This window comes from Siphateles boraxobius, unplaced genomic scaffold, assembly GCF_051911475.1.
Source record: "Siphateles boraxobius isolate OS27281-9 unplaced genomic scaffold, OSU_SipBor_1 41, whole genome shotgun sequence".
NCBI classification, from domain to species: Eukaryota; Metazoa; Chordata; class Actinopteri; order Cypriniformes; family Leuciscidae; genus Siphateles; species Siphateles boraxobius.
Window position 1 is genome coordinate 36865260 of NW_027509042.1, and position 19300 is coordinate 36884559.

Below are 19300 nucleotides of genomic sequence, written 5' to 3' on the forward strand. Positions count from 1 at the left end.
CAGCTAACTTCGAAATCATTTAAAAACGATCAGTCGTAAATGTAATTCTACAGCCTAACATTTTAAATGCGTTGTCCTTAGACAGTTAAGGTCATGAACGTTATTTTATTTGATGCTTTTTTCCCTTTGTCTTTGAAACATTAGGATGCAATTCCATTCTAAAATCATTCGAGGCTGCATATACAAATATCGCCTCCGAAAATATGTGTGTGTTTTTCGTTTTAGCAATTAATGAAATGGTGTAAGGCTGAAATAATTATCTAGAATAAAAAATCTTTCAAAAACTTTCATAAGCAAATTCGAAAATTTAATAGAACATATAGCCTACATCGAAAGTAATCGTATTGAGAAAACGAGAGAAAATATATAATAGTTAGGTTTTATTCAGCAATACACTAGATGAGAGAAGCTTAACATAGAGTGCAGTGCAAAATCCATAACATCATAGAAAACAATGATCTGAAATATATAAGCATAGTGTTAAGAATTTGAAACCAGTTGCACGTAAACCTCATGAACATTATTTCAATATGAAATTAATACAAAGTGCTGGAGAAATTTAATAGCTCAACGAATTCCATGCATACTTTCTGAACTGTAAAAAAGCGATTCATGTCTTAATAACAATACAATTCACTACTCAAAATTATAAACACAAAAACGTGCTATATATGTCTGTATCCATTCTGAAGTCTGAAATGTTGCAGATAGAGTTTTAAAAATCCTCTTGTGCACTCAGTACAATCTCTATACTATAATGCAGAATGACTTAGCTAGTGGTTAAAAAGTACCTTGTCGAAATGATTTGATCTCTTAAATCATTAGGGCTACATTTTGCATGACACGTGTAAAGTTATAAATGCTTTTGCAGGTAACATAAACAATATGACGCGTAACAATACAAATACATTTCCACCACGCCGCATTTTTTTCAGTATATAACTGAACACATTTTAAACAAGCATAAGAATAGTCCTTTTCTTGCAACAATATTTTATCCTCAATGTTTTGAATATATGAATCATTTATTTCCTCCGCGGTTATCTTGAACAGGACTGTCCCAGGCAGCCGTGCTCCGAACACTAAAAATACCATCCGCCAGTTTAATTTCTTCAAGTCCGACACATCGAGGAATCATCAAAGTTGTATGAACCTGTCGCGGTTCAGTCGAATGTTCAGAACGGCAGAGTATCGTGAAAAAGTTTGTCAATGATCGCAGGCGTGGGAACCAAATCCTCCAGTTTCAAATAAAAGATGCGCTGCAGTCCCTGCGTGCACAGCGCGCGCACCTCCGGCAGCTTCTCCAACAGTTTCGACAATTCACCACTGCAGGACACCTGCTCCTTCAGACAGTTTATTAGCTTGTTTTGAAGGTCTTCTGTTTTCTTGGGCTCTTTTAGTCCATGCCTCTCTATGAGGATAAAAAAACCCGTCAGAGGTCTGAAGCATGCTGTATATTCTGTGGATCACTTGGAAAAGGTCAGACATGTCTTACCTGTTACTATGGTGAGAGCGGCTATGCAGGAGAAGGCAGAGACATCTATGCTCATGCTCTGAAGATTAGAAGAAAACTCAACAATAGAGTCGATCCACTCTCCAAAGCCTCGCACACACTGCAACTTGTGTAAAACCACCCCATTGCAAAAAACAAGTTTGTCCTCTGCCAGGTTAGATCTTTAAAAAAATGTTAAACAGATTATTTGTCTTTCGAAAAGTATTCATAATCAAATAGCGAGCTATGTTAAAAAACATTTACAGTGTATGCTTACCTGTAAGCCAACCGCAGCACAAAAAGTTCAAGGAAGGCTGACTCGAAAAGCAGTTCCTGGTCGCATTTGGGAAGGTCAGTAAACCCGGGAATTTTTTCGGCCCATCCGCGAATGATGCTCATTGAAGCAGTGAGTAGATCGTAGAACTGCTGAATGTGCAGAGATTCATCTCCTCTGCTGTGATACTCTGGACTCGTCTGAAACTAGGATTTAATACAATAAATGTGAAATAAATACATTTAAAAACAGTTTATTAGCAAAGGCAACTATTACAATTTTATGCAGATTAATCTATCTCACATTTAATCACTGTATTATTGTCACTTCTGAAATTGTTAATTGAATTTGAAAGAATTGCATGCATTAAAGCTTAACATTGTTCTCACTTTAGAGTAGTCCAGCCGGGCCATAGAGGGGTTGGAGTCTATATGCGCTCTCACTAGGGCGTTCAGGAGATTGACGGGTGTTATAGAGACAGGGATGTCCTGCGGACTTTTAGGTTTGGAGGGGAGGCGACCTCTTCGACCTTTTAAACTGGCTGTTCTCACAACTGTAAAATAAAATATATATATTGGTTATAAACACTGCACCACAATATGAAACATCTCTGTGATAATAACAGGCTCAGCTTGAATGAAATCATGCGTTGCACCTACAAATTGAGATGTACGACAGAAAAAGTGATTGACATTACCTTCCTTTACCATCCCTACGACCAGGCACTTTTGAAAACGGCAATACTGGCATCGATTTCGCCGCCTTTTATCCACAGGACAGTTTTTGTTTGCCAGACAGACGTATTTGGCGTTTTTCTGCACCGTGCGCTAGAAAGGAACACCACATGTATTCGGCGTATTAATTGCATGTAAATCTACTCAATTCGCATGGCAACAACTTGAACTGCAATCACAGTGTGAAGTTACAATAGAATAGGACACTCAAACCCTGCACTCCAACCCAAAGCTGTGTAATACATTCAAGGGCCGGACAAAGCAGACATTCGGTAAATACAGATCCGTGGGCAGCCATAATTTGGGGTCCCCTGACACTCTCTCCGCGACCCCTCTTGTCGGATTAGCGAGATTATTCTATCACGGTGGTGACATAAAGAGCTGTCTTAATGTCACCGCTGGGAGTTCCGTTACGCTCGGTTAGGCGCGATTCGACTCTCAGTGCAAACCAATTTAATTCTAGACGAAAGTAATGGTGGCGGAGATGAACGGAGGTGTCCCTAGGTGCATATTGGGTCAAATCAATACAACTGAGATAAATACTGTAGACCCAGTTCTAAACCATACCTCTCAAATCTCTAGTTGGGCTGGAAACCAAAAGGATAGGTTCAGACCCTGCAAATGTATCCATGAACTATACAATAATTTACCCTTGCGCAAAATAAATAAATAAATAAATAAACCCATTATGTCTCTAATTGGTTAAAAGACTTGTGGTAATTAGTGATAAACTTGTACCTTGAAGAATCCTTTGCACCCCTCGCATGTGCGCACCCCGTAGTGCTGGCAGGCGGCGTTGTCCCCGCACACAGCGCACAAACCCTCGCTGGACGGAGATCCTCTTGCCTGGGGTGAGGCCACCGGGCTTTCCAGTAAGGGATGTCCAACGTTAAGCGAATGGAGTAAACCCACAGCGTGCTGTTTCCTCGGAGGTCCCGCTAAAGCAAAACTGTCCAGCGCGCGATGCGCACCCTGGGTGTCCGGGCCCATGGACACGTGCAGAGACCCATCGAAGCGCATCTGGCAGCTTGACATCGGCGTGTCGACAGGAGACTGCTTGAACGAGAACAACCGAGACATCGAGTTTTTCCTCTGCTGGTCTATCATGTGTGAAGTCGCAAGGTAGTTCTGATGAAAGCTGTGAAGGGACCCGCTGTCTTCCCACGTGTGGTGTGGAGGCGCGGGGAAACTGGGCGATTGGGAGATGTTTGGGGAGGATGGTTTATAGTACATAGGTCCGGTATGGGGTATGCTCTCCTCAGCCTGGTGCGGCTGATGATGATGGTGATGCTGCTGTTGATGGTAGCTGTGTGCGGGTATCTCCTCCACCTTGATGGACAGCTGATCCCCAGAGTGGGACATTTGGTAGAGGCAGGGAGGCTTCACGTCGTAGCTGGAACTGTAGGTGTCCACAAAGGTGCTGAAACTGGGGAGCGAGGAAGTGACAGCTATCTCTGCGTTAGTCAGGTCCATGCTAAACTTGACAAACTCCGGTGTTAGGAAGTCGCAGTTGTACTCTCCCGTCTGGTTGTAGCTGTAACTCTGAGATGCAGGGCTGGCTCCTGGAGGTGATGTCCCATACTGAGCCTGGACGCAGGGCATGGCTGCAGTGTTAGAGAACTCAATTGTAATGGCTTTCTCTGACAGGGTAAATGATATTTGTTCACATGTTTTATAGTTTAATACTTTTGGAAATAATATTCAAATACATTTTATTTATTTATTTAAAAAAGGTATTTATTCCCACTGTTAACCTTATGCGTAAGACGTAGACATTCATTGAAACACATGACTTTCCAACGGAAAGTATGCAAACTTTCCCTGGCCTAATTCAGTTTACCTCCGCACACCTGCAACTTATATCTCTCGTGGAACAATTTCTGAAGTCGGGGCTCTTGCACAGGTTGATGTCAGAGCGTGTCTTTCCGTTCTTTTGCTTTTCTGCAAAAGAAAAATTTTATCATCATTTTTTTTCTTCTTCCAAGTATAAAAATCTACATATATCTTACGCTTTAAGCATGACAGTAAGAGTAACTTGATATTTTTGTGAGATCAAGGCACTCAGATGACATCAACTAGATACAGCTAGATGAAAATCTACCTTAACTGTGCTGGCAAGATTAAAAAATAATATGATAAAAAATAATGGCTAAAGTTAAGAAACTGTCATTTATTTATAGTAGATGTATTGGTCTACAATCTTGCCAAAAAATCAGAAAAGCATTTTAAACAGTTTTATTGGTGGAGCTATTCTCTGTTACATACCTCAAGTCACTAGAATAGTTGCAAATGATGTATCCATGTAGCTGTTCCTGCTGATAGAAGTTCCGTTTGCATGTAGAGCCGATGCCTTTGCGCACCTTACTCCTTCGACTGCTCGTGAAGACTGGAGCCCGAGCGCAATGTGCCTTTGTTTATGAGAACTCTGAATGCCACAGCCCACGTGCAGATGGAGTGACGTCAAGCGCGTCAACCCTTGACGCGCGCTGATCACTGGACAGAGGGACTGTTCTCCAGCTAGCTCATTGCGCACTGCGCGCAATTCAATCCTCTGCGCGTTTGCATATGCGGGACTGTCCACTGGGTCAAATGAGATGAATTTCCTACACATTATTTCTTGCGCATAATCATTTCCAAATATAGAAACCACATACACGAGATCATATCTCATTGATTTTAAAGCAATGAAGTGTTTTTTTTTTTTTGTAGAATACTAATAATAGCCTACTATTTTGGGGAAGCGCCAGTCAGCATTAACTTAACAAATGCTCTAATTTAACAAAAATTTCCAGTTTTATCAAATTCATAAAGACATGCAGCGATGATTGCTGGCAAATGAAATGTTCTTCTTTCAGCACACCTTAAAAAAAGAAAAAACACAAATTAAAAATTCAATTAAAAAATTTAAATTACTGTGAAAAGTTAGGCTAATGAATTTAATGCAAGTTGTAGTTGATGCGAGGAAAACATATAAACGAGTCTTATTTGCTCATAAACAAAAAGATAAAAATAAATAACATAAATCAAATATTTCTCATTAAAACGGATTAAATTGGATTATCTCTTTGAATCTACGGATGCAGGACGAAACATTTCAAAAGAGTGACGCTATATCTGTTTTTCTACCTGTATCATACTTAGGGAAAGTTTCAACAGCTTAGGATGTGTTTCATCTGATTCTATTGCTCTCTCTGAGCGGTGAAGGGTTTCCATTGTGAGAAGGGAATCCCGCTGTAACAGAGGCAACTTTGTTTGGACTGAAGAGAGCTGCGTCATCGCTACGTCAGCAGCTTCCAACTCCGTGACGCCTGATGCGGTCGCGCTGATTTTTTTTAGTCTGAAAATCTCACCTGTGCAACTGACACGATTACAAAAAGCCTTGCGAAGAACCCTCTGAAAATAATAATGAAAACATTCCAAAATGCACGCAGTCCTAAATACATTGCCTCAGTTTAGCTATTGTTGAACATTAATAGCATACATAATAAAGTAATTTAGCTGTACACATAGCCTATGTTATAACAATGCATGTGCAATACAATCTAAATTAATGTGTTGTTAAATTCTACTGTTTAACTGGGAGATAAACAGTAGAATACTGAGAGTTAAACAGTGTCTTGGGTGTGTTTGTCCAACGTCCCACTTTCATAAAAGGTGGTCTTACAAAACGCCTTTCTATTCCAAGTGCGTCTACAATTAGACGCCTGTAAACGCCTTCCTAAATTTGATTGGACGAGAGCTTTGAATCCTCTAAACTGATTTGTCCATCCACCTGTCTGTCAAATACTTCCTGTCATTGTACTTCCTGGATTCCTGAATCAGAAACATTGTAACATCACAGTTGATACCTTCACTGTCCATGATTTTACTTTTTAGAAATCATCATCATCACCGTCGCCAAAATCAGTAAGTAAAAAGCAGGGGTCTCGCCATACTTTTTGCATTATTATTTGACGTCGATCGTTGGTCTGTTCTTGGATGCGAGCCACCCACTGTTGCTCCAGCCTATAGTGTGTCTATTCTTAAAATATTTGCATTACACAATGCTTAATCACAAGTAAAATTAATAGCCGTAGGCTTTGCTTTATGTTATCGATTATCGTAGGCTACTATGTATTTGCAATGAATTCGATCGGTGATGATTTGACTCGATGTCAGAGGTTCATGTGATGTGATGGACTGCATAGATTACACGAGTCTGTATTCATCACTGCCGACTTTAAGATATGTGTTCTGTCGTTCTGTTCCGTTGTTTCTAATAAAATGAAAATTATTTGATGAAGGGTTTTCAAGATTGAACATATTATTGAATTTGGCCAGAATCAGTCTTAATGTTCACACTCAAGCCTACTGTCATATTCATTTGATTCTCATACACGAACTGGTGAAATAATAACTTGTAAGACCCTTCTCAGACATTGTGGCTCCTCTCTCTCCCTTGCTCATGGTTGGCCATAAACAGGCCATGCGGGACAGGCGTGAATTCAAACAGTGTAGTAAAAATGACTCATTCACTTCCTCTAGTATCATGTAGTGATATGACTTGGATCCCTACCCAGAGCATCAGTTCGAGATATTATAGGTTTACTTTGACCTTCACCAGAACCTGTCAGTTCTAGGATTCATACAGTCATTTACTCAAACTGAACTTGGACAGTTGACAGTTGTGAGTTTGACACAAACACCATGAGATTCTGAGCAACTGTTATGGGTTTTGTTTTACATCATGGCAAGGTCAGTGAATGTGACCGGGAAGTCAGTGCTTTGTTTTTCTTGTCTTTTTAGTTTCTCAATATGATTGACTTATAAAATGTATATGCCCCCTCATTACCAGAATTGCAGGTTTATGTTTATTTGCGCTCTCTCTTATATTTTCCATTATGTTTAAAATTTAAATATTTGAGAATTGCTCTCTTTAGTTAATTAAGTTTAATTTCAAGAAACCAGAAAGGAGGCAGATAAATACTGTAGACCCAATATTGGACAAATACAAAGATATTATGTTTTCTGGATGTTTCAAAAAGCATTTATTCATCGATCTTCTAAATCTCTTTCAGGGATCAATGGCTTTCAGGAAGGCAGTGAAAGGAACCCTAATAGGGGGTGGAGTCTTAGCAACAGCCTTCAGCCTATCACAGTTCTTTGAATACAGGAAGAATCAGGTATATATTTACAGTAAATGGCACCAACGTTGTTGCTCTGAGTCTGTCTTATTCTGTCTGAATGTAAAATTAAATTGGCCAATTCTTTTGACAAATACCAAGAATTTGATTTTCACATTTCATATCCATACAGTGACTCCTACAGGTTATAGTGCAGAATACACAGAGCACAGCTGTTCACACCCATCTGTACCACAGCATGTCTTGTCCTGACACAGGAATGCTCTCTCTGTGTGTTTACACAACCTTAAAGACACAGCTTAATCAGCTCACATAAGGACAATACAACTCAGGCCTTGTATTTTGTATCAATTTATATCTATTTGTAACTATTCCCTAATTATAATTCATGAAGGCTTATTTATGTTTTCATGTGGTCAACAACCTCATGGAAAAGATTTCTTGAATGTGTGTGACAGATCTTATTAAGATTAAACCTAGCACATCCAGATACATTTACAAATCTCATTTGTACCTTTAGGTATTGCCTTAGGTCTCCAAACTCCAAACCCTACCGTATTAAAATCAGGTTTTGTTTGCTAAAGGGAGATTACACTTGAACAGTGATACACACATTGTTTAAAGGATCTCTCTTGAATATGTAATCATGAACAATCTGATCCCCATTCACGCCATCAGGGAGTGTGTCACACACCATGTTCTGTCTGTATTTAAACTAGTAAGAACCCCAGGGGTCTCGTCTGTTTAGACGCTATACCAAATAACGGAAGGTCAAGTAGATTAAGATAATCAACAAGGCTTTCTGAAACAAATGAAGAAAAAAAAAGACTGACTCTTGAAGAGCAATGGGAGTCCTGATTTTCTCTCTCATCATTTATTTAAATCTTCCCAAACCCATTTTGTCCATTATCTTGCATCTCAACTGTTCCAATCCCAATGAAACTCCAGGGAGCGAGAGAATTATCCACTTTCAAGGACATGGTTGCCATGGAGATTGTAACTACACGATTAATTTGGTTAAAAAAAAACAGTTATTGAAGATCTTGAGTTTAGATATTTTTCTTAACTGTCAATTTTCAATTTACTGATATGATTTGCAGAGATTTTTTTCTCAGATGTCACCAACAGGACCGACTTTATTAGCCGTCAATCAGATCACCTTCTTCACATCTCATCTGCATCCCATGTTAAGCGTTTCACTGACACAAACTTTTGTTCTGATGTTTCTCCATTTATTTATGTTTATTTGTCCCTCGTGCCATCTCAATGCAGCCTAAATGGGTAAGCGAAAGTCGAAAGAGAAAGAACTATCTTCTTTCAAAAATTGCTTGCAATCATGCATGTGGCAGATGCTAATCTTTGGGATTGTGATGTTAATTTATTAAGTGTGTGTGTGTGTGTGTGTGTTTGTCTGCTCTATGGCAAGGACACTGTTACACTCTTGCTGAAGTATCACTCTGCGGTGGCCGATTGCGTATTTGCATGAAATTCTCTGTTTCCGTCATGCACTTGTCCTGATTGCAGGACAGCCTCTCTTAATAGTGTGCGGATGTTTTAAATATGTCTGTCCTTGGAAATAGACACTAATTACTGAATCTTGTTTTTACATGCTATTACTGTCTAAATTGCAAATGTCTGCGCTCATTTGGTCATTTGCAAGTCAAATGGACCCTACAGGCTTTTGGGGGCAGATTGATGTAATCATTTAGGCCTAATGCTAAAGAAAAATGAATAAAACGTTTCATCATGGTTAAAACTCTCCACACCTAGCTTTACCCGGGCTTGTTTTTTCTGCATTTGAATTTTACGTCTGAGACTTTTTTTGGTGTTCATGTGACTGATAGATTGGCGCTGTTCATTCACAATTTCCTACTGTCAGTTTCTCTGTTTGACTTTACAAAAACACTAGTTTGGGGACCAATTCCCTCTATTAACTAGTTGCTTATTAGCATGCATATTACTAGCGTATTGGCTGTTTATTAGTACTTAAAGCACACGTTAATGCTTTATTCTGCATGATCATACATCCCCTAAAGGGATAGTTCACTAAAAAAAATGAAAATTCTGTCATTTACTTACCCTCAAGTCATTCCAAACCTTTATTCTTTTTTTTTTCTTCTGCTGAACACAAAAGAACATAATGTGAAGAATATGGGTAACCAAACAGTTTGATGGGCCACATTGAATTGCACAGTATGGGGAAAAAATACTATGGAAGCCAATGTGTCACATCAACTGTTTGGTTACTGACATTCTACAAAATATCATCTTTTGTGTTCAGCAGAGGAAAGAAATTCATACAGGTTTGGAACAACTTTAGGGTGAGTAAATGATGACAGATTTTACATTTTTGGGTGAATTATCCCTTTAGGGGATGTAGAATATGATCATGCAGAATAAGGCATTAATGTGTGCTTTATAATTACTAATAAACAGCCTTTAATCCTACCCTATACCTAAACTTAACTATTACAAGAACTTCCTTAACTATAAATAAGCGGTAAATTGGGAGTTTATTGAGGCAAAGTTGTAGTAAATATGTGTTCCCCAAACTAAAGTGTGGCCATTTTCTTTTATCGATAAGGATATTTATCAAAAAAAGCAGTTGTATTTTGGGAGTTTAAATACCTAAACTGATATCAAGCATAAGGATAAAATATCAAATAATGTTGTCTGTTATGATATGAAAGGTCACAGTGCAAATTGTCATAATGAGTGACCATGTCATGAATGCTAATTTGAATGTTTTTAACTCTCTTAAAAAGTAAAACTAGAACTGAAACCTAGATGTGAACTGAACTAACTGAACTAGATCTCAACAATAATTTGAGATTACCAATAATGCATCCCACTTAATTCCTTTTTCTTGGCATGGCGACTAACATAATGTTTCATCAAATATATTTTATGTTGTCTTGATGTGATTATTATGAAAAGTGCATGTTCAGTGTTTCACTGGTACATTTAGAGACATCTGTGTAATTGTATTGTTTAATTAATCTAATTAAACTTGTTTAATTTGCATCTAATTATTATTATTTTAAAGATCAGTCTAGAAAAAAATGAATGATTTATTGAAAGGTTTCAATCTACAATTGTGAAAGACTGCGATTTTACATGCAGTTGCGTAGTAAAGCTTATTGAATATCAATTCTGGATTGTATCTTTAAAGAGCCTAAAGCCTATTGTAATGCATTTGAGCCCATTATCATAATGTTCTTTTTTCGTTGTGTACCTGCTGGATGTGTTCAGGCCCGGCTAGCATATGTTGAGGCGCAGGGTGAGCTAAAGGTGCCGTTTAAAGATGCTCTCCCAACAAGAGAAGAACAGCTTTCATCACTACGAAACACAGAGGAGTTTGACATCTTGGTGGTGGGCGGCGGAGCCACGGGCTCAGGATGTGCCTTAGATGCTGTCACACGAAGTATGTACTTTTTTGACAAAGTTTTGCAACATTATATTAACTGTTTATTAGTGTGAAGGTCAGTTTCAGTCCATTAATAAATGGATCCATACACATTTTTAGTGTTAATTTAGTTCATTGTTTTTTCTTTTAAAGGTGATGATTTAAATTGGATTTTTCAAAGATGCGTTATTCTCATTAGATGTTGTATTCAGCTTTGGAGGCCAGACAGAATGTGCCTGGGTGCAATAAGCATGTTGTGATTTCACAGAGTGGAGAAAGCCAAATGTAAATGACAGCAGCTGCAGTCTAAATATTTGGCACCATAAGGTCTTAAAATGCCAGTGGATTGTCTAATCTGTTCCTTACCTGTCTTTCTGCCCCCTCGTCCAGATCTGAAGACCGCCATGGTAGAGCGGAGCGATTTTTCATCGGGCACCAGCAGCAGAAGCACCAAGCTCATTCACGGAGGAGTCCGCTATCTGCAGAAAGCCATCATGAAACTAGATTATGAGCAGGTGAAGGCCCCATTTTTCCCCATTTGCCCCTAATATTTAGAAGAAGGATTGCAAGGCTTCTTACGCCACCACTGTGACATTTTGAGCAACTATCAGACAGACAGAGAGAAGCACAAACTTTTAGTAGGATGCTGCAGATCTGAGGCATCAGTCCGGAGGATGAATAACTAAAACTTAGCTTGACCATCAACTTTTTCAATATGTGTAAATCATAATTGGAAATAACAGCACTCAGATTTTAAACTCAACATGACTGCAGTCAAAACCGGTCGTTGGCCAAATTTAAAAACTGCATATTTAAAGCAGGGTTATTATAGTTAAGTAAAGCTAAAACCAAAAGCATAAAAAAATATATATATATATTTAAAATGTAAATAAATTATACAAAAATTTAAACTTATTTTATTTCAGCTAGTTGCATTGGCAGGTTTTCTTATTTTAATTTAGTTTAAATTGATGTACTAAAATAACTAAAACTAAAACTGCAATAAAAATGAATAGAAACTATGCAAACATATTTAACTAATAAAAAATGTAAAAATGTAAAATAAAAAACACAAAATTACCTAAACTTTAACTAAAACTAAAATAAAAACTAAAAATCTAATTTAAAATGTTAATGAAAACTATAATAGTATCTCAATGATGCTAAAATAACTGATTTAAAATATGATTAAGTATTTAATAGGAAGTAAAATGACAGCGAAATATAAGATCATATTTATATTAATTGCATATGTCAACATTTGTTGTCAGAAATCTCCAAATAAAGATAATTCAACAACTTGAAAATTTCAAGTGTTTTTAGAGAAGGTTTTCTTCAATTTATGACTAAATTAACATCTGTGGTCAACATTAATTGAGGAAATCTTGATGTTTTGTTCTACAACATAAATTACATACATTTACACCTCAAGTATACCCTGAAAGTATGTGTACATGAATTCTCTGGGCCCAGAAATTTTGATTAACAGATTTATTTCTGCCTTCTTCTCAGTACATGATGGTAAAAGAGGCTCTTCATGAACGTGCCAATCTGCTGGACATCGCCCCTCACCTGTCTGCACCTTTACCCATAATGCTTCCTGTTTACAAGTAGGAAAACCAGTCAACCAGAAAAGTCAGACAATAACATACAAAAACACTCTACATTGACATAGAAACGAAGGGACATACAATATGGGGCTTAGATGGCAGAAAGTTAAAGAGAAAAACTGGAGACATCCTAGATGCATAAAAAACAGTTTTTGTATTTAAATCCATTGATAAGTTCACAGAAATGTCATTGAACCTTTCATATGGTCACCCGTAGCAGTTGGTGTTCGGAAATTCTGTGGATCAATGCTGAACCTCTCGCCTCCTCAGTCTCTGCCCCTTGTCATTCTGGGTTTTTAAAGGATCTTCCTGTCCTTACCATCATCATTACTAATTACTCGTGGCATTTATGTCTTGCTCTGATATTTAAAGCAGCCAGAAAAGTGTGAAAGGGTCACAGAAATGAGAAACCTCAAGATTACATCATTTGCCTGTCAGATTTTTTTTTTTTTAACATGAAACAAATGTCACAAGGTGCTATATATGACTTAGTGGTACTTGGACAAATCCAATTCTGCCCACGTTCAACCATATCTATTTTAATTAGTAATAAACCCAGCTAAAAAAAAAAGCTTAAACCAGCCTTAACTGGTTACCCCTCTAAGATCAGCAAACAGGCCGCATGGTGAACCATTTTGACTAGCAAACCAGCTTAGCTTGGTTTACTTTTTTTTCTTTCAGTGAAGTACTCACAAAATCCTTGTTTGTATATTTAAATGCAGTCAGTGCATTTGCTGAATTCATTTTTCTCAGCCATGTTTGTCAACAGAAACAGAGAGTAATCGTGTGTTATTGTTACTGGACAGGTGGTGGCAGCTGCCGTATTACTGGGCCGGCATTAAAATGTACGACGTGGTTGCCGGATCACACTGTCTGAAGAGCAGTTATGTCCTGAGCAAGAGCAAAGCACTGGAGCTCTTCCCTATGCTGAAGAAAGACAAACTCGTTGGAGCCATTGTCTATTATGATGGTGAGCAGGAACGAATCTAAGATTTCAGTCTTGAGTGTGATCTAAAAATATGATATTTAGAACTAAGGTGTAACTATGCGCAATTTCTTTTTCTTTCTAATCTCTGTTAGCCAGAAATCTATTTAAAATACTAAAAATGAATTGATATATATATATATATATATATATATATATATATTTAAATTATAATTAAATTTCATTTAATAACTCATTCAATTTACATTAATTACATTTTTAATAATTAATTTTAATTCTATAAAAGTGTGCTGTTTTATTCGTATCATTGCTTTCATAAACATTTCAATCTTCTAGTTGATATTGCTTTTCTCTTTTAATTATTTACATATGTGACATTTAAAGAACAATCAAATCGGATTGAGCTGTGTTTCGAATTGAATTGCTGTCCACCCATAGATTCACACCCTGAGATATATATATATATATATATATATATATATATATATATATATATATATATATATATATATATATATTATTCGCATTTGTTTGCCAGTAGTTGCATATCAGTAACAGTGGCTTATTGATTGCATTTAATTTTGTGATGTCACTGGAAAAGAGCACAGACGCCCTTGCTAAATAGGGTCTTGCCTATGACAGCGAGAAATGGGAGAGAAATATTTTTTTTGCGCTTTAAAACAATAAAAACATTTCTGATTATTGCCTTTGCTAAGCATGTAATTGGGAGAATGAGAGAGATTCTTTTCTTTAAGTAAGCCCATTCAGTAAAATTCAATTTGTGTTTAATTGCATAGCCTTTTCACAATACATATTGTTTCAAAGCAGCTTTACAGAAAATCCATGTTTCTACATTACAATTTGACTGTGTCAGAGTAATGTCTATATAGAATAAATGTACAGTTCTAAGATAATACAAATCGTGCGATTAGCTAACATGTATTCATTTAGGCAGAAATAATGAGCTTGTTGAAGCAGTTGTTAAAAGTTGTGATCATATAGGCCTATAGTGATCAATTCATGATTTGTTCTCATTTAAACATCAAAACTGTTGTCTTTGTATGCGGCAATAAGTGCAAGCTCATTTGTCTCTGTGACATTCCTGCATAATCTCTGGAAAACCGCCACTGACTCGTTGTGCCCGTGTCTCTGTTGGCCCGTCTGCGCCCGAGGCTGCCACCAGGCAAAACTTCCATATGTTCCTGGTTAGTCTGGGTGTGCAGAATGTGTCCCCTTTACTCAAGGTCCCGTCCGGAGCAGCGCAAGCCCCGCCCTCCACCCCTGCCTTCCGGCGCTTCCTGTCAAACTACATTTGGCCCACACTGATACACACGGTCCCTCGCAGGGTGCGCGGGCAGCTGATATTCTGGGGGAGTGCGGCGGCTATCTGAGCAGCGATCTGTCACATCGCGTCCATCTGTGTGAGAAACAGAGGCGAAGAGACGTCTGGATGCTCTGTTCCCTGCCGCCGCGTGTTTACGTGCCGTTAAAAAGACCCTTCATTTGCGTATGTATGTGTGTGGCGACTCGAAAACCAGCGATTGTAATAACAGTTTAGAGATTTTATTCGTTCTTCTCCCCACGTCCATTCCTCCTCTCCCTCCCCACCTTCCCTCCTTCCCCTGGGTTGTCAGCCGGCTTTTCTCTCCAATTATTCAATCTGGAACAATCACGGCCGTGACATTTCCGAATCTGACCTTCTCCGCTGGAGATCGCAGCCTGCCTGTCGCTATTTGCCTCCCTCTATTTCTCTTCCTCCCTCTCTTTTTCCCCTACTCGCATCACTTCTTCTGCTCCTGTCCCTCATCCTCCTTGAGTCCTCTCTCCCTTTTCTTTCTTTCACTATCTCATCCGCGTGCGCGGCCGCCTGTCACATCCTTCCTCCGCTATGATATGTCATTCATTCTTTCTGTAGGTCTTTTTTATTAATCTAATCTGATGCTAAAACTCCCTTATCTGCGTTTTCAGTCATTTGTAATGTCACGTTTTCTTTATTTCATTATAATTTCGCTCGCAGCACAAAAGCCCTGCTCTTTTCGCCGTACCTGCAAGCTGTACTCTAATAAACATTCAAGCTCATCCAAGCGTTTCCTATCTACTGCTGCGGGACAGAGCTTTCCATGTGAGCTGCGATTCCCCGTCTTACGTGATATTAACAATATTCCAACATGGATATGTGTGCATTATTCTTCTCAACATGGATGTTTTTCCTGCGTCATGATTTGAGCGCACAGCCGTGAGCGCAAACCCAGAGCGCAGGTTCATGGGATCTCTAACAAAGCATGCTGGTTCCTTCACTGCACATTATTCTTTGAGAAGTGTGCCCTTTAAACAGGCTTCCTGCTTGTGTTATTATTTTATTGTCTGGTGGAGTTGCCCCGAGCATGTGTTAGCATTAGACATGCTTACGTGGGTTACCTATCCCTCTGGTTCTTCAGCATAGAGAACACAGAGGCGTTTTCTAATTCTAGTAGCTCTTTAGTTGCCGCAATAGAGTGATATCGTGTTGGCTTCAAGGTTTCCTGTAATTCATGTTTCAAATGTGTCTGAAATTGTTTAAAAGCCTCGAATGATCCTATAACAATATTGAACACCATCACACCACTTCAAAACATTGCAGTCATGAAGCAAAGTCTTAAAGGGATAGTTCACCCAAAAATGAAAATTCTGTCATCATTTACTCACCCTCAAGTAGTTCCAAACCTGTATGATTTTTTTCTTCTGCTGAACACTAAAGAAGATATTTTTTTTAAGAATATTGGTAGCCAAACAGTTGATGGGCTCATTGACTTCCATATATAGTATGTAAAAAATACTATGGAAGTCAATGGGGCCAATCAACTTGGTTACAAACATTCTTCAAAATATGTTTTTTGTGTTTAGCAAAAGAATGAAATTCATACAGGTTTGGAACTTAAGGGTTGAGTAAAGAATGAGAGAATTAAAATTTTTTGGTGAACTTTCCCTTTAATTAAGTGGCCTCGGCATGTACAGTAAATCATTGTGTACCTACTTAAAGGTGCTCTAAGTGATGTTGGCTGACGTCACTTCTTGTTGACGTTTGAAGTATTGTCAAACAAAACGGAGGCTAGCTCGACCCTCCCTCCTCCTCATCCCATCCCCTACCCCTCCCCCTCCCTTCCGTTGCACGCGCACTAACCCCCCAACCCCCACCCCCAAATCGGTTATTGGCGGGAACACTGTTTGTTATGTTTCGTGGTCCAGGTTGGACCAGTTAGTTTCTGTTGATGTTTGTGGAGCCTGGGCTGTCTACAGAGACCACATTTTTTTACATTGTGTTCAGGGGACAGGCAGCTAGCGGATAGTGAGGAGATGTTTGCTTCATGTGACAAAACAAATTTCGGTCTAAAAAACATGTGACATCGCTTAGAGCACCTTTAACCATATTTTGGGGACAAATTTGTACCAAGAATTGAGCTAAATCTGCCAAAACCTTGGAGGCATGCTAATTTGTAAAAACAGTAAATAAAGTACATAAACTAAAAATTTTAAAAATGGAGAAAGTTTTCTTTTAGTGTTAAGATTAGGTTATAGTATTTTTAACTAGCTGTATATAAAAACAATAGAAGTATATATTGTGTGTGTGTGTGTGTGTGTGGCTATAGTTTTGGGGCAATTTTACAAAAATTTGCTAAAGTTAAGAGGTTAGCTAAATCTGACAAACACATTTTTAGCGATTATTTTTTCCTTTTTTTAAGTTTCCTTTTAGCTTTAGGAATAGTATTAATACTTAGCGTTATTTGTATTGAGTATAAGTACTGTACTTAGTGACATTCTGCTCCGGCTCTTTTCAGGACAGCACAACGACGCCCGTATGAACCTGGCCATCGCTCTTTCAGCGGCCCGTCATGGTGCTGCTATTGCTAACTACACAGAGGTGGTTCATCTGCTAAAGAAACCAGATCCACAAACAGGCCAAGAGAAAGTTTGTGGAGCCCGCTGCCGAGACATGATCACAGGTGAGATTCGCCCAGAACGAAAGCTAAATTATCTATTTTAGTGCAAGGAAACTTGCGTTCAGAGAAAAAGTTGTGGTCACGTTAGCGAAATTTTGCAGGATTTTCACTGACAAAAAAGGTATATAGTCTATTGTCAATGATATCACAATTTATGAGCCACAAAGCTCAAACAGAAGTCACTTCTGAAGTCATTCTCAAACCAAGCAGCTTTCTATTGGTCGACGCGACGAATACACGTCACCAACTTGAACCCGTTGCGAAATCTGCGTGGGCAAGTCTTTCGCCCTCACACGAAATTTCAGATCGAGTGGATTCCTATTGAAATGACTGGATGTTGCCATAAAAATTTGCCAAACAATGGTAAATGTGACCGCACCTTAACACATGACCAATTTAAATAATCAAAATAAAGGTCTACATACAGGTTGTCTCTAGGATCACTGCTTTCTTTTAAAGATGAATTTTCCCACAAACCAGCACCTTTCAGTGAACCTTTTAAATGTTTTGCTCATAATCCTTTTGTCAAGAGATTCGTCTTCTATTATTATCAAATGACCCCTGGGGTCAGGTCAGCTGTGTACAGTTCAGAGTAACACCTCACTCTGCCGTTTACAGGGCAGGAGTTTGACGTCCGTGCCAAATGTGTCATCAACGCTACCGGCCCCTTCACTGACTCACTGCGCAAAATGGACAACCAGAAGACTCCCAACATCTGCCAACCTAGTGCGGGAGTGCACATTGTCATCCCTGGATACTACAGGTACCTCGCTGAATCCTTCAAACTTATTCTACCTCTTTTTTCCACCAGTGTATTTTTTATGGTGTTGACAGTGCAGAGAGAGATGACATACATCTGTATCCTCCTCCCGATTACAGCCCAGACAACATGGGTCTGCTAGATCCCGCCACCAGTGATGGCCGTGTGATATTCTTCCTTCCCTGGGAGAAGATGACTATCGCCGGCACGACAGACACGCCCACTGAAGTCACAGCCCATCCCATCCCTATGGAGGATGACATCAACTTTATCCTGAACGAAGTCCGCAATTACCTCAGTCCTGATGTAGAAGGTAATATAACCCTGCCTATGCCTATTCTTTAGAATGGTCTTAAAACGTGACATGTTGACAATGCTACACATAGAGCAAATGGAAAACTCACAATCTTTTTAATGGAAGACACTACAGGCAAAACACTTGTTTTTCATGCACTGGTCAGTTTTGGGATTTCGGGCTATTTGGCTTTTCATAATGTTGTTTCAGACTAGTAGAAAGAAAACATCCAAAATGCACTTTTAAGTGTTTATTTTATTCCACTTTGTCTATTTGTGTCTGTAGATTTCAATTACAATACATGTCTTTACAGGCCGTTTTCTCAAAACGAGTCTCATCCACTTACATAGACCACCAAATGAAAATTATTGTGCTGCCTTATGTTTATGTGAAAACTGATTATTTGATGAATTCAAAGTTAATTAGACCAGCATTTATTTTTATTATTTTTTTTGTAACAATGTAAAAGTCTTTACTGTCACTTTTGATCAATTGAATGTGTCCTTGCTGACTAAAAGTATTGATTGCTTTAAAAGAAATTGCACTGACCTCAAACTTTTGAACAGTAGTGTATGAATGAAATGTTTCTGCCACAGTGTTTTAGACAAACATTTTCTCGATAGTGCAACTTAATAAAGAAAGATGCAAATAACTATTTTCTTAGTTGCATGAAAAAATCCACT

The 19300-nt window shown here is 38.5% G+C and overlaps 2 protein-coding genes across 5 annotated transcripts in view; one reads left to right on the forward strand and one right to left on the reverse strand.

Moving 5' to 3' along the window:
• Positions 1–290: 290 nt before the first annotated feature.
• nr4a2b (nuclear receptor subfamily 4, group A, member 2b) lies at positions 291–4888 on the reverse strand. 3 transcript variants are annotated; one of them, XM_077199344.1, is made up of 8 exons: positions 4766–4888; positions 4351–4441; positions 3239–4104; positions 2464–2593; positions 2156–2319; positions 1770–1972; positions 1496–1674; positions 291–1411 (listed from the first exon to the last, which is right to left on the reverse strand). In XM_077199344.1, the coding sequence occupies exons 3-8, from the start codon at positions 4100–4102 to the stop codon at positions 1176–1178; spliced, it is 1776 nt and encodes a 591-aa protein (XP_077055459.1). In that variant the 5' UTR covers positions 4103–4104; positions 4351–4441; positions 4766–4888; the 3' UTR covers positions 291–1175. The 3 variants fall into 3 exon arrangements, with proteins under 3 accessions (XP_077055459.1, XP_077055460.1, XP_077055458.1); XM_077199345.1 differs by having other exon boundaries at positions 3239–4087; positions 4341–4441; XM_077199343.1 differs by having other exon boundaries at positions 4341–4441.
• Positions 4889–6257: 1369 nt separating this feature from the next.
• The window catches only part of gpd2 (glycerol-3-phosphate dehydrogenase 2 (mitochondrial)), a 29315-nt gene continuing 16272 nt past the window's right edge, over positions 6258–19300 (forward strand). Inside the window, exons 1-9 of one of the 2 annotated variants that reach the window (XM_077199346.1) lie at positions 6258–6406; positions 7558–7662; positions 10876–11047; positions 11420–11544; positions 12542–12639; positions 13446–13609; positions 17401–17565; positions 18181–18325; positions 18442–18635. In XM_077199346.1, coding sequence (XP_077055461.1) covers positions 7564–7662; positions 10876–11047; positions 11420–11544; positions 12542–12639; positions 13446–13609; positions 17401–17565; positions 18181–18325; positions 18442–18635 — 1162 coding nt within the window. In that variant the 5' untranslated portion in view covers positions 6258–6406; positions 7558–7563. The remainder of the gene's footprint in view (positions 6407–7557; positions 7663–10875; positions 11048–11419; positions 11545–12541; positions 12640–13445; positions 13610–17400; positions 17566–18180; positions 18326–18441; positions 18636–19300) is intronic. The other variant, XR_013193053.1, reaches the window with a different exon arrangement.

What these genes read in the sequence shown, in the direction of transcription:
- nr4a2b (XM_077199344.1), bottom strand. Translation starts at nt 4,102, where the DNA reads ATGCCCTGCGTCCAGGCTCAGTATGGGACATCACCTCCAGGAGCCAGC. An exon ending in CCCGGCTGGACTACTCTAAA is followed by an intron (nt 1,973 to 2,155) that starts GTGAGAACAATG and finishes ATTAAATCCTAG; the next exon opens with TTTCAGACGAGTCCAGAGTA. An exon ending in CGCTCTCACCATAGTAACAG is followed by an intron (nt 1,412 to 1,495) that starts GTAAGACATGTC and finishes TTATCCTCATAG; the next exon opens with AGAGGCATGGACTAAAAGAG.